At 40.0% G+C, this 13,470-nt stretch overlaps 1 protein-coding gene across 1 annotated transcript in view; it reads right to left on the bottom strand.

Annotated features, from left to right (window-relative positions):
* Nucleotides 1-1,217: 1,217 nt before the first annotated feature.
* Nucleotides 1,218-13,470, bottom strand: part of adam8b (ADAM metallopeptidase domain 8b) — a gene marked incomplete at its 5' end in the record, with an annotated part of 29,688 nt that continues 17,435 nt past the window's right edge. Inside the window, 6 exons of the mRNA XM_080835652.1 lie at nucleotides 1,218-1,511; nucleotides 3,052-3,126; nucleotides 3,350-3,400; nucleotides 4,096-4,134; nucleotides 4,551-4,728; nucleotides 4,993-5,113. Of these exons, the coding sequence (XP_080691778.1) occupies nucleotides 1,461-1,511; nucleotides 3,052-3,126; nucleotides 3,350-3,400; nucleotides 4,096-4,134; nucleotides 4,551-4,728; nucleotides 4,993-5,113 (515 nt within the window). The 3' untranslated portion in view covers nucleotides 1,218-1,460. The remainder of the gene's footprint in view (nucleotides 1,512-3,051; nucleotides 3,127-3,349; nucleotides 3,401-4,095; nucleotides 4,135-4,550; nucleotides 4,729-4,992; nucleotides 5,114-13,470) is intronic.

Here is a 13,470-nt window from a genome sequence, read left to right on the forward strand (position 1 = left end):
GAATTCGCTTTCAGCTTTAAACTGTGGCCATATGCACTCCCAAATCACACTGACTCCGTCTGTCTGTCTGTCTATTATCAGACTCAGATGGGTGAAGAATGTGTGTCGAATGAGAGAATGTCCCTAAGGTCTGTGTGTGTGTGTGTGTGTGTGTGTGTGTGTGCGTGTGTGTGTCTGTGTGTGTGTGTGTGTGTGTGCGTGTGTGTGTGTCCGTGTGTGGAATGAGAGAAGGTCCCCTAAGGTCAGCCAAGATCCTGGCATTCAGGCTTTGTCAAGATCGGAGGGCGGACATCTTTGTGCTCGGTTACTACTGAGAAATGATATCATTCATCTGTACTGATGCAAGTCTGAGTCAAGATTAAGACTGACTCAGTGCAACACTGATGTGCAAGCAAGAAGGCTCACACACACACACACACACATGCTCTATGCTGAGTTTGAAACTTAGGTGGATTTCCTGTTGCATAGTGGTGTGGCAGTGATAAGTGATGGGGAACAGAGATTGAGATGGTCTACCTGAATTTGCCACATCAGTCATTTTGCTGAGATAGATGTATATTTCACTTCAGGTTGCTGAACGCTTACTTTAGAATCCAGCTAATGATGTATATTTATTAGTTTAAGCAACTTATTGTTTTAAGTTGTTTCAGCTTAACATACGAGAGAGTGGCCTCTGGCATCGATGACATGGTGATTTAATCTTTATCACAGAAGCCTTGGGTTAGGTGTGTGAGTGTGTGTGTGAGTGTGTGTATGAGTGTGTGTGCCTTGGGTTAGGTGTGTGTGTGTGTGTGTGTGTGTGTCTGGGGTTAGGTGTGTGTGTGTGTGTGTGTATGAGTGTGTGTGTGTGTGTGTCTGAGTGTGTGTGCCTTTGGTTAGGTGTTGTGTGAAAAAGTGAAAAAGACCATCAACATGAAAGGAAAAACTTCATGGTTCTTTTTTTAATCAACAGTCACACTCATAAGTCATCATATTATATAAAAAATTACATTATCTTTAAATACTCACATTAAATAATAAGTGACACACAGAGAGGATGGTAAAACAAAATGGAAAAAGTGCATTTAGGGAAGACATTCATTATTTCAAAAACTACTAAACTAAGAAAAACAAAACAAAACAAAAAACACACATAAATGACATCAGTGGTATTTCCTCCCGCATCACTGACTCCACACATTTGACTTGACACTGGAGGCTTGGTTCCTGAGCGCTTGAGCACAAACACACACACACACACGTACACACGTACACACACACACACACGTACAGACACGTACAAACACACGCACGCACGCACGCACGCACGCACGCACGCACGCACGGAAGGTTTGCACCAGTGCAGTATGGCTGGAGTACAGTATGGACGGACTGCTTGCCTTGATTGGGTGACTCACACAGTGTCCCGCCCCCTGCTTGCTTTGATTGGGTGACTCACACAGTGACCTCGCCCGGTGTCATCATCTCGGCATGGTAGGAGGCCTCAAAGCCAGCTTCCCTGTTCCTGACTGCTGAGGGAAGAAAAAAGAAGCAGAGATTGAGCCCCAGATGTACAGTAAACACTGGAGTGATGCAGTAAACACACACACACACACACACACACATATAGTAAACACTGGAGTGATGCAGTAAACACACACATACACACACACACACACACACACACACACACACACACACACACACACACACACACACACACACACACACACACACACACACACACACACACACACACACACACACAAACACACACACACACACACACACACACACACACACACACACACACACACACACACACACACACAAACATACACACACACACACACACACACACACACACATATAGTAAACACTGAAGTGATGCACTGGAGTGAACTTCAGCTATGCAGACTATGCAGACTATGCACTACAGAATCTCCGTATGGTTTTCTAAGAGGCCCATTGGGCTGACAATGTCTATTAGGAAATGAACTGCAGTCATGATCATTTCCCTGAAATAATGAACTCACTGTGAAGAGTGACACACGTATGAACCAAATGTCCCATTTGAATGAGTTATGGTGATTACTATATTGTAATGAGTTATTGTGATTACTTTATTGTACGAGTTATTGTGATTATTACTTTATTGTAAGAGCTATTGTGATAACTATATTGTAAGAGTTGCTTAGTCAAGAAACTGGCTACAGTGAGTGGATCTAGGCCTGTTCAGCAGCTCCTCTTCACAGCAGAAGATTCCAAACAGTGATTTAGTCATACTACGACTACTAACACTGCTAATGCGTATATCAATTATACTAACACTGCTAATGCGTATATCAATTATACTAATACTGCTAATGCGTATATCAATTATACTAACACTGCTAATGCGTATATCAATTATACTAATACTGCTAATGCGTATATCAATTATACTAACACTGCTAATGCGTATATCAATTATACTAATACTGCTAATGCGTATATCAATTATACTAACACTGCTAATGCGTATATCAATTATACTAATACTGCTAATGCGTATATCAATTATACTAACACTGCTAATGCGTATATCAATTATACTAATACTGCTAATGCGTATATCAATTATAATAATTCTGCTAATGCGTATATCAATTATACTAACACTGCTAATGCGTATATCAATTATGCTAACACTGCTAATGCGTATATCAATTATACTAACACTGCTAATGCGTATATCAATTATGCTAACACTGCTAATGCGTATATCAATTATACTAACACTGCTAATGCGTATATCAATTATACTAATACTGCTAATGCGTATATCAATTATACTAACACTGCTAATGCGTATATCAATTATACTAATACTGCTAATGCGTATATCAATTATACTAACACTGCTAATGCGTATATCAATTATACCAACACTGCTAATGCGTATATCAATTATACTAATACTGCTAATGCGTATATCAATTATACTAACACTGCTAATGCGTATATGAATTATACTAATACTGTATTTGGGGCAGTTTACAGGCAGCAGGTGGGCGGTTGGGTTAGTCTGACCTGTGTCTGATTCCATCCTCCATTCGCCGCAGATGGTTTCACTGGTGGCACTGGAGGAGGAGTGGGCTTATGAGCCTATTACCAAGAGAGACACACACACACACACACACACACATTTATTCACACACACAACACATTTACACAAACACATTTACACACACACACACACACACACACACAAACACATATATTAGACACAGTTCAAAATTAGTGACAGTACTTTAAAAAAAACTGCTCCATCATTCTTCCTAACTCATAGACATGTCTGATGTTTGCGGGGAGCATGACACACACTCACCAGTTTAGCAGGGGGGGCAGGCGAGGGCTTAGGTGGGGGCGCAGGCCTCATCTGGGGGGGGTTAAAACACACACATTTTATTGGTTAAAACACACACACACATTTCCATTGGATCATCTCAGGCCAGACCAGCTGTGTGTGTCATTAATCTGGTTTTGTGTTCACCAGTGAGTATTTCTCTCCAGGAGTGTGTGTGTCATTAATCTGGTTTTGTGTTCACCAGTGAGTGTTTCTCTCCAGGAGTGAGACAGGAGTATAACTGCCAAGCCGTGACACATCTGATTCTGCCACTGCACTGCAGGCGGTGGGGCTTAACTTTATTTAGCTTTTTTTTGTTGTTTCAGGACTTGAGTAGTGAAAGTGGAATGTCTACATAGAACTGTGGTTTTATCTAGAACTGATGAGCGAGAAAGCGAAAGACTTAGAATTAATGATAAAGAAAGCAGAGGAAAGAAAAGACAACACAGAAAGATGGACAGTGAGGAAAACTAAATACAGACAGACAGGAAAAAAAAAAGAAAGACAGAAAAGAAGAGAAAAGAAAAGGAGTTTGACTTCCACATACAGTTCATGCACAGTTTAAATGTGAAAAGGACGGGGAGTCCTCCTCAGACTCAGTGAATGCAGAACTACACCTGTGCATTGTGCCCCACTCTTGGGGAGTCTTTTGACCATACACACACACACACACACACACACACACACACACACACACACACACACACACACACACACACAAGACTTACCTGTGCATGACGCCCCACTCTTGGGGAGTCTTTTGGGGGCTGCAAAATAACAATAACAATCTGTGAACATCATGAACTAGAACTAAAAGAGACCAAATCTGTTGGACTGTACTGCAACTTAAGTCACTTTGGACAAAACCAATTGCTAAATAAGTAAATGAATAACATTGCATCGCATTGCAATACACTTATTCAATTCAATTAAATTTTATTTATAGAGCGCCATAACAATACAATTGCCTTTTATTTATAGAGCGCCATAACAATACAATTGCCTCTAGGCGCTTAGCCATTTATGGCTGCTCACCGATGGTGCATTACATTTATATTTATGTTAGAGATGTTATGGATGTTGGGCATGTTGGGGTGTTAGGGGGTGATGGAGGTGTTAGGTGTGTTGGGGTGTTGGAGGTGATGGAGATGATGGGTGTTGGTGGTGTTGGCTGGCTGCTCACCGACGGTGCGGGGCGGGACGGCATGACCATGATCACCGAGGGGCCGTCCATCCGTGTGGACGTGGTCTCCAGGAAGACCGGCTGGCCGATGTGGAGAGGCTGTGTGAGCTGCCCGTCACCGGCCTGGTCACGCTGGTCTCGCTGGTAAGATGGGGTCAACTTCCCTGAGTGAAGCTTCCTGTAGAACACAGCACAGGCATGACATAACTACACCACAGTCACAATAATAATAATAATAATAACAACAACACTTATAATAATAATAATAACAATACAAATAATAACAACAATAATAATAAACATTATAATTACAACAATACTAATACAAATAATAATACAAATAATAATACAAATTATGATGATTAAGAATATTAAAGAAAGGTAGAAACAGGGTTTGTCTGTCCGTCAGTATGGGTTTGTCTGGACTGATAAAACGACTCACTTCTTGCAGAAGCAGCGCGGTGCTTTCCCCCCCTTCCAGAGGCGAGCGCCCCCCACCAGGAGAGCCAGCAGTAGGATCACTGCGCCAGCCGCACACACACCAATGATGACCACACTGGTATCTGCACACACACACACAGCAATGATGACCACACTGAGATCTGCACACACACACACACACACACACCAATGATGACCACACTGAGATCTGCGCACAAACACACACACACACACACACACACACACACACACACCAATGATGACCACACTGAGATCTGCACCACACTGAGATCTGAGATACGTTTGATTTACCTGCCTGTGTTACCTCCACGTTTATTCAATACAGACCTTTGTACATATATACTCATTGAGTGGACATCAGTTCTTTTTTTTTAAATTTTTTTTTTAAATTGGGATTTTGACATAGTTGCATACTTGGTGTAGTCAAGATCAACATTACATAGACATAACATAAAATTACATACACAATAAAGTCATCAAAATGCCCACCCCCCACCCAAAAGTAACTAAATATAAAAAATAAAATAAAAAATGGACAAGACAACACAGGACTAGGCAATGAATACACAGGATGAAATTTTAGGTTTAGCAACAGGCATGCATAGAAATGATAGATTTTATCTCTGACATGAGTGATAAAAGGGTTCCATAACTCAGAGCCCCTTAGTGAGTGTTTTATCTTTTCTAGTTTAAAAAAATAATTTTTTGGCTCAATGGCCAAAGCAAAGAGCAAGGGCGATAGTGGACAACCCTGTCTTGTACCACGGCCTATCTGAAAATATTTTGAGAAGGTGTTATTGGTACGAACAGAAGAGAGAGGAGAAGTATATAGTAATTTAACCCAAGAAATCTTGCCAAAACCAAACATTTCAAGGGTGTAAAAAAGGTAGCTCCATTCAACCCTGTCAAAAGCCTTTTCGGCATCTAAGGACACTACAACTTCTGGAATGGGGGATTCAGATGGGTGGTATATGATGTGAAATAAACACCTCACATTAAAAAATGAAAATCTGGTCTGATGAAGCCTGTTTGGTCAGCTGATATAATGTCAGGTAAAATTCTTTCCAGACGACGGGCAAGGACTTTTGCTAAAATCTTTTCATCAACGTTTAATAGGGAAATAGGGCGATAGGAACCACAGCAGTGAGGGTCTTTGTTCTTCTTCAGAAGTAGCGAAATTTGGGCAGATCGTAAAGTCTTGGGAAGAATGCCTGAAGCAAGGGACTCAGTGAACATGTTGTGAAGCAGAGGAATGAGCTTCACAGAAAATCTTTTGAAAAACTCAGCTGAAAAACCGTCTGGCCCAGGGCTCCACCCACTTTGTGTAGCCATGACAGCTTCCCCCACCTCTTCTGCTGTGATTGGTCTATCAAGATTTTCAGCTGTGTCCTCTGATAGTTTTGGAATGGAAAGATTAGCAAAAAATGTCAACAGGTCATCAGTTGAAGGTTGCTGTTCTGAAGTATAGAGTGATACATAAAAATTCTTGAAAGGGTTATTTTTTTCCTGGGGATCCCTAGTAAGGCCACTGCTTGTGTTGATTTCGGCAATGACTCGTGAAGCAGCAGATTGGCGAAGTTGGTGTGCCAAAAGACGGCTAGGCGAAAATCGAATAGACATGACTTTCATGATCGGGTTGCTAGAAGGAAGCCTCTGCTCTCAAGAAAGAACAAAACTGCCAGTTTCAACTTTGCCCGAGAGCACTTGGATAAACCAAAGGCCTTCTGGAAGTCCCTTCTTTGGACAGATGAGTCCGAGATAGAATTATTTTGTCACGATCAAAACCAACAATTTTCGTCTGATTGTAGACCCATGTACATTTACCCCAGATGCTGCCAGAGAGGTCCGAAACTCTTTAGAGGTGATGTGCGGGTTGACTTTTACCTGATTTATTCTTCTTCTGGTGCTTCTTGGTGATGGTCTTGATGGGCGTTCACTTCTAGGCAGAGATGCGGTCATGTTGAATGCCCTCCATTTCAAAATGATTTGTCTTGGATGGATGGATGGAGCTGGAATCTTTTGGAGATGGTCTTATAGCTTTCCCAAGACTGATGGGCTGTCGGAACCTTCTTCCTGATGTTCTCGGATATCTCGTTTCCTTTCGGCATTGTTGATCTGACTGTGTGGGTACACCTTGGCACTACAGTAGTTTGGTTGGTTTCCTCTCTCTTTTAATCTGTGTTGCCCAAACCTTTCCCTAAGGATGTCTCAGATGATTGGTTTGCTCAATTGACTAATTAATCACCCAAATAAGTTTCACTGAATCTGTTACCTGCTTGACTTTATCAATTCAGCTGGGGGTTCACTTACTTTTGAAATGGACTAATTCCATGTTTCATGTAGTTTTTCGGCTACTCAAACAATTTCCTCTTAACAAGTACATGCAAATGATAAACATAAACCTGACATTTCATGTATGGAAAATTGGTGATAAAAAAATTAAAAAACATGGTAAAACAACAGAAACCGCTTAAGTGCTCAAGGGGTTCACATACTTTCAAGTGGCACTGTACGTGTAAATGTGTGATGGACGGGAGAAAAAAATGAATAACCCTGAGCATTGGGGTTCAGGCATCGCCATATGTCTGCCAGACCATAATTATTGAGGTGCCTATTAATAACTTTAGCGGATTTTGACATAGAATATTTTTTCCTAGTAGATGTATCCAGAGATTGAAGGCAACGATTCAAATCCCCAGCTATAATCACCAGATGAGTGTCAATATCTGGCAAACTAGAGCAACACTTTACAAAAAACTACTCATCATCATGATTGGGGCCATAAACGTTTGCTAGTATCAGTGGAGTCCCATATAACGTCCCTGTAACAATGACATAGCGCCCATTACGGTCTGCTATAACATTTGATGAAACAAAGTCAAAGTCAAAGTCAAAGTGTGTTTATTAGTGTGCTTGCCCGAAGGGAAGCACAGTATTGTTATCGTCAAGTTTTCTTTATTCCGTACGTTTTTCTTGCAGCTAACTCCTCCTCGCCCGATTGAGCTAGAGACGCCATTCAAACACCAAAACGTCCGGCCCGATCCGGTGCAAGCTGCTATGACTTTTCGTGGCGGTACCCCATGCCACTCCTTTTTTATACCTCTTTTTCATCCCCTTTTTTCTCCATAGACTTGCATGGCAGAGCGCTCTGCCATCATGGCGTCATAATAGGGTCATTAAACTGGCTTGCAGCTGTGCTTCTCACTGACACCTCCGCTCGCCAAATCCAAGGAACCGCATTTTCTCTGTCCCTCTCAATTCAACTTTGAAAAAGAATAAGAGGAACCGTATTTCTCTGTCCCTCTCAATTCAACTTTGAGAAAGAATAAGAGTAACTACAGTTTCTAACCTAGCTACCGTATTTCCACTTCGTTAAGGTGAGTTGAATGGCAGCATTTTCAGTGTACTGACTGAAATTTTAATGGTAGCAGCTAACATATAAATTAACGTTACGTTAACGTTGGAGACGCCATTTTCCTTAATTCAAGTTGTGAAGTAAACCTTTGAAGTAATTCATGAATTTAGTTGTGTGGATATAGTGAGCTAAAGCTTGTATTCCCACTACGGTAACGTTAGCTATCCTAGCTGTGTTAAGCAGCTGTAACATCTGAGTACGGGGCTAAAGGCTAACTAACACTACGTAACGGGAGTATCCACTGGCAGTTTCAGCTAGCCGTAACGGGGGATCATTTTCCTTAATTCAAGTTGTTAAGTAAACCTGTGAAGTAATTCATGAATTTAGTTGTGTGGATATAGTGAGCTAATGCTTGTATTCCTACTACGGTAACGTGAGCTTTCCTAGCTGTGCGGGGCTATGCAAAAGTTGCATACTGAAAGAATGGTTAACTTGTGGCCGATAGCGTGAGTTAACATTAACCCGTGTCCTGGGAGTAATGATTCATGAGAGACCTTGAATCATTAGGTTAACTGAAAAACGTTTGAAGATGTACCTGGACACATCGTAGCTGTTGTAGTGTGCTCAGTTTTCGAAAACTAGACTGAAACTAAGAAGGATAACTATGACTAAATGTGACTAAAACTAATATGCACTGAATCTAAAATAGCTGCTGAATCTAAAATAGCTGCCAAAATGAACACTGAGATGTATTAATTTTGGCAGCTATTTTAGATTCAGTCTTAAGACAAAAATGCATATTAGTTTTAGTCACATTTAGTCATAGTTATCCTTCTTAGTTTCAGAAGAGGTTTTTCATGGTTGCTAGCTCTAATCAGATGTACTATAGGCTTATAAGAGAAGACTAACTTTTTATGCCAACCAATAACTACAACTAATTTGACAGACTATAAACCAATGTGATACACGTGCTCTCTATCTATACAGTAAAAGTGTTGCTTACGTTAGATACTAGACCTACAGTCTAACTCTTAGTGCATTAAGTCTAACAAGCTATATCTTACAATACACTTTAAGTAAAGCTGACTATGTAACCGCATTCATTCCAATATTGTTGCAGAGATGTTTCCTTTTACCAAGATAACAATTTCAATAATTCACTTAGCTCAGTAAGTCAGTATAACGAAACTCTTGAACTATTATGACTATGACCACAGAAAACACAGTACTATACAGATTTTGTTCTCAGATATCAGTCTGTGAGGCCCCTCAACAACATATGCGCACTCGGCCACTGCACTGCAGAGCAAGCACACTCTCGCAGTTCGTTCACGAAACGCATTCTAGTTATTGCATGTACCAAATTGCTTCAGCACAGCAAAATTCTTGCGACTTGGCAACCATCATCATCTACACGGTAGACGTCATTCATATAACATATACCAAAAAAAACACTATGACAATAAAACATATAACATCAACATACAACAGTTTAGAGAACAACATATAACTCTGTAACACTATAACACTATGACACTATAACAATATAACATATAACATATAAAATATGACATTAACATTCAACAATTATATTAGAAGGGCTAGCAGCAGTTTAAAGTGTGAAGTGAGGAATGTTAAAAATAAGTTAAAATGTTTATAAAATTGTGCAAATCTATCTCTAGGAAGTGAATAGTATGAGTGGGGGAGCAGGGAGGGTGGCGACTGTTCAGTGGGTCAGTGTTGCTTATTCAGAAGCCTTACAGCCTGGGGGAAAAAACTGAAAACAAACAGGTACTGAATGATGAATTTAAATAGCAACACCTCTGGCTTTACTATTAAATATAAAATGAAATGACTGAGAGACCCATCGTCTACGTACTTTAGTGTGGTCAGAGATGTTCAAATGAGTCTCCTGAATAAACGCAATTTTAGCACCTAAATTATCAAGATGAGAAATAACCTTGTTGAGTTTTGTGGGCTTTCCCAAGCCTCTTACATTCCAGCTAACAAATGAAATACGCCTACTTGCTACGTTTCTAGCCAGACTGTTAGCCATACTGTAGAACATGAGAGTGTAACAGTAGTACAGTTAAGTGGAATACAACACTGCAGTATATCATACGACTAGACATATAAAAAATATAAAAAACACATAGACCCACCCCGCTCGTACACCTCCCTGAACGCAGTGTAATCATCCCCATAAGGAAAGTGAACGTTACATTGATCCGTCAGTTACTAGTTACTAGTTAGAGAAAAACAAATGCAAACTGAGGCAAGTATCCAGTACAGTTAACAGATGAAACCAACATGACAGTTTAAATTCCCTCATTTTCCTTCATATAAGCATTGGAACTGAAAATGTAAATGTTAAATGTTAATAATTACAGCATCAAAATGACCAAAAATTCTACTGAGTTTAAAATCAAAACCAACGCTAACTTACTAACAGACGGCGAACTGAGATGAGGCAAACTTGTTACCGTCAGAGTCAAAATGATCAATCCCCCGCAGCAGCCTCGGTTCCTTCATGTATCCTAGCGTCAGGAACCTTTGAGACGACATAGTCCATTGCCAGTTGAGGATCGCAGAACACATGCTCCTTTTCCCCAGGCAGAGTGATGCGAAACTTCGCAGGCAGACGAAATCCAAAGCGAGCCCCCTTAATAGCACGTAGCCGCTTCCTCACATCACCGAATGCAGCCCTCATTTTGGCCTCGGCGGAGGTCAGGTCGGGAAAGATGTAGATGGGTCGGTTGTTGAAGGAGAGAGGCCTCAGTTGACGTGCCTGGTGCAAAATGAGTTTGCGGACCTTAAAGTAATGCACTCTGATGACAAAGGCCCTCGGAGGTTGGCTAGGCTTTGGTTTGGCTTGCAAAGTTCTATGAGCCCTGTCAAGTAAGGGTTTATCGCTCAGTTTAAGCACATCACGAAGCACACTGGAGACAAATTCTGTCGCCGAAACCCCTTCTAGGTCCTCTGGAATGCCCACTATTCTGATGTTATTTCCCCGGGATCTATTTTCCAGGTCCTCGCACTTAAACTGTAACTCCTTGACTTGGTTTTGGAGTGTCGTTACCGTTGCCTCGAGAACAGACGTAGAGTCGCTGGTAGTTGTAGCTGAGGTCTCCAGATCTTTAAGACGGCTCTCTTGTTCCTCTACCGTTTTCTGTAAGCTGGTTACAGAGAAGGTCAATTCCTCTCCGACAGCAGCAATGCCAGCCTGTACTCCGCCAACGGCCAGATCTATTTTGGAGCAAATGTCGACTTTCAGTGAGTCCAGTGCCTTGGTTAGCATGCCAGCTGTTAGCCTATCACCATCACTGCCGTCAGTTGATTCCTCCGGCGAGCTAGCATTAGCACCACGAGCCCCTGCTTTGGTGGACGACGATTTAGCAGTCGGTGGCTTCCTAATTTTACTTTTAGAATCGGTCAGTAAATGTCCAAGTACTTTAGATGACGAAATGTATCAATTTCTGAGGTAAAAAGTAAATATAATCTGTTTACATTCGAAATGAGAAAAGTTGCCTCTCAGACCTTGCCAAAAGATCACCTACATTGCTCAAACTCAACAGCGACCCCTGGACATCAGTTCTTTACACATACAAACATCATTGACTTTCAGACGCACAAATGTCAGTAGACAAGCAAGTAGCCGAGCCGTAATGGCATCTGTTGGATGTGTTGAAATGTCAGTAAGGAAAGGAAAATAATAATTAAATTATAAGACAATGATTATATGATCTATGATACAATACGATAAAATATGCTATGATACGATAGATGATATATGCTTTATGCCATGGTGCTTGTCACCCTGATAACATAAAGACTGACCACTTGCCTGTTTGTATAGAGACTATATAGAATAAAGACTGACCACTTGTAGTGGTTTTGTATAGAGAATAAATAACATAAAGACTGACCACTTGCAGTGGTTTTGTAAAGAGAATATATAGAATAAAGACTGACCACTTGTAGTGGTTTTATAAAGAGAAGATATAAAATAAAGACTGACCACTTGTAGTGGTTTTGTAAAGAGAATATAGAGAATAAAGACTGACCACTTGTAGTGGTTTTATAAAGAGAATATATAGAATAAAGACTGACCACTTGTAGTGGTTTTGTAAAGAGAATATATAGAATAAAGACTGACCACTTATAGTGGTTTTGTAAAGAGAATATATAGAATAAAGACTGACCATTGTAGTGGTTTTGTAAAGAGAATATATAAAAAAAAGACTGACCACTTGTAGTGGGTTTGTAAAGAGAATATATAGAATAAAGACTGACCATTGTAAAGAGAATATATAGAATAAAGACTGACCACTTGTAGTGGTTTTGTAAAGAGAATATATAGAATAAAGACTGACCACTTGTAGTGGTTTTGTAAAGAGAATATATAGAATAAAGACTGACCACTTGTAGTGGTTTTGTAAAGAGAATATATAGAATAAAGACTGACCACTTGTAGTGGTTTTGTAAAGAGAATATATAGAATAAAGATGGGTGGGTTTGTAAAGAGAATATATAGAATAAAGACTGACCACTTGTAGTGGTTTTGTAAAGAGAATATATAGAATAAAGACTGACCACTTATAGTGGTTTTGTAAAGAGAATATATAGAATAAAGACTGACCATTGTAGTGGTTTTGTAAAGAGAATATATAAAAAAAGACTGCCCACTTGTAGTGGGTTTGTAAAGAGAATATATAGAATAAAGACTGACCATTGTAAAGAGAATATATAGAATAAAGACTGACCACTTGTAGTGGTTTTGTAAAGAGAATATATAGAATAAAGACTGACCATTTGTAGTGGTTTTGTAAAGAGAATATATAGAATAAAGACTGACCACTTGTAGTGGTTTTGTAAAGAGAATATATAAAATAAAGACTGACCACTTGTAGTGGGTTTGTAAAGAAAATATATAGAATAAAGACTGACCACTTGTAGTGGTTTTGTAAAGAGAATATATAGAATAAAGACTGACCACTTATAGTGGTTTTGTAAAGAGAATATATAGAATAAAGACTGATCATTGTAGTGGTTTTGTAAAGAGAATATATAAAAAAAAGACTGACCACTTGTAGTGGGTTTGTA

This window comes from Sprattus sprattus (assembly GCF_963457725.1).
Source record: "Sprattus sprattus genome assembly, chromosome: 3".
Taxonomy (NCBI): domain Eukaryota; kingdom Metazoa; phylum Chordata; class Actinopteri; order Clupeiformes; family Clupeidae; genus Sprattus; species Sprattus sprattus.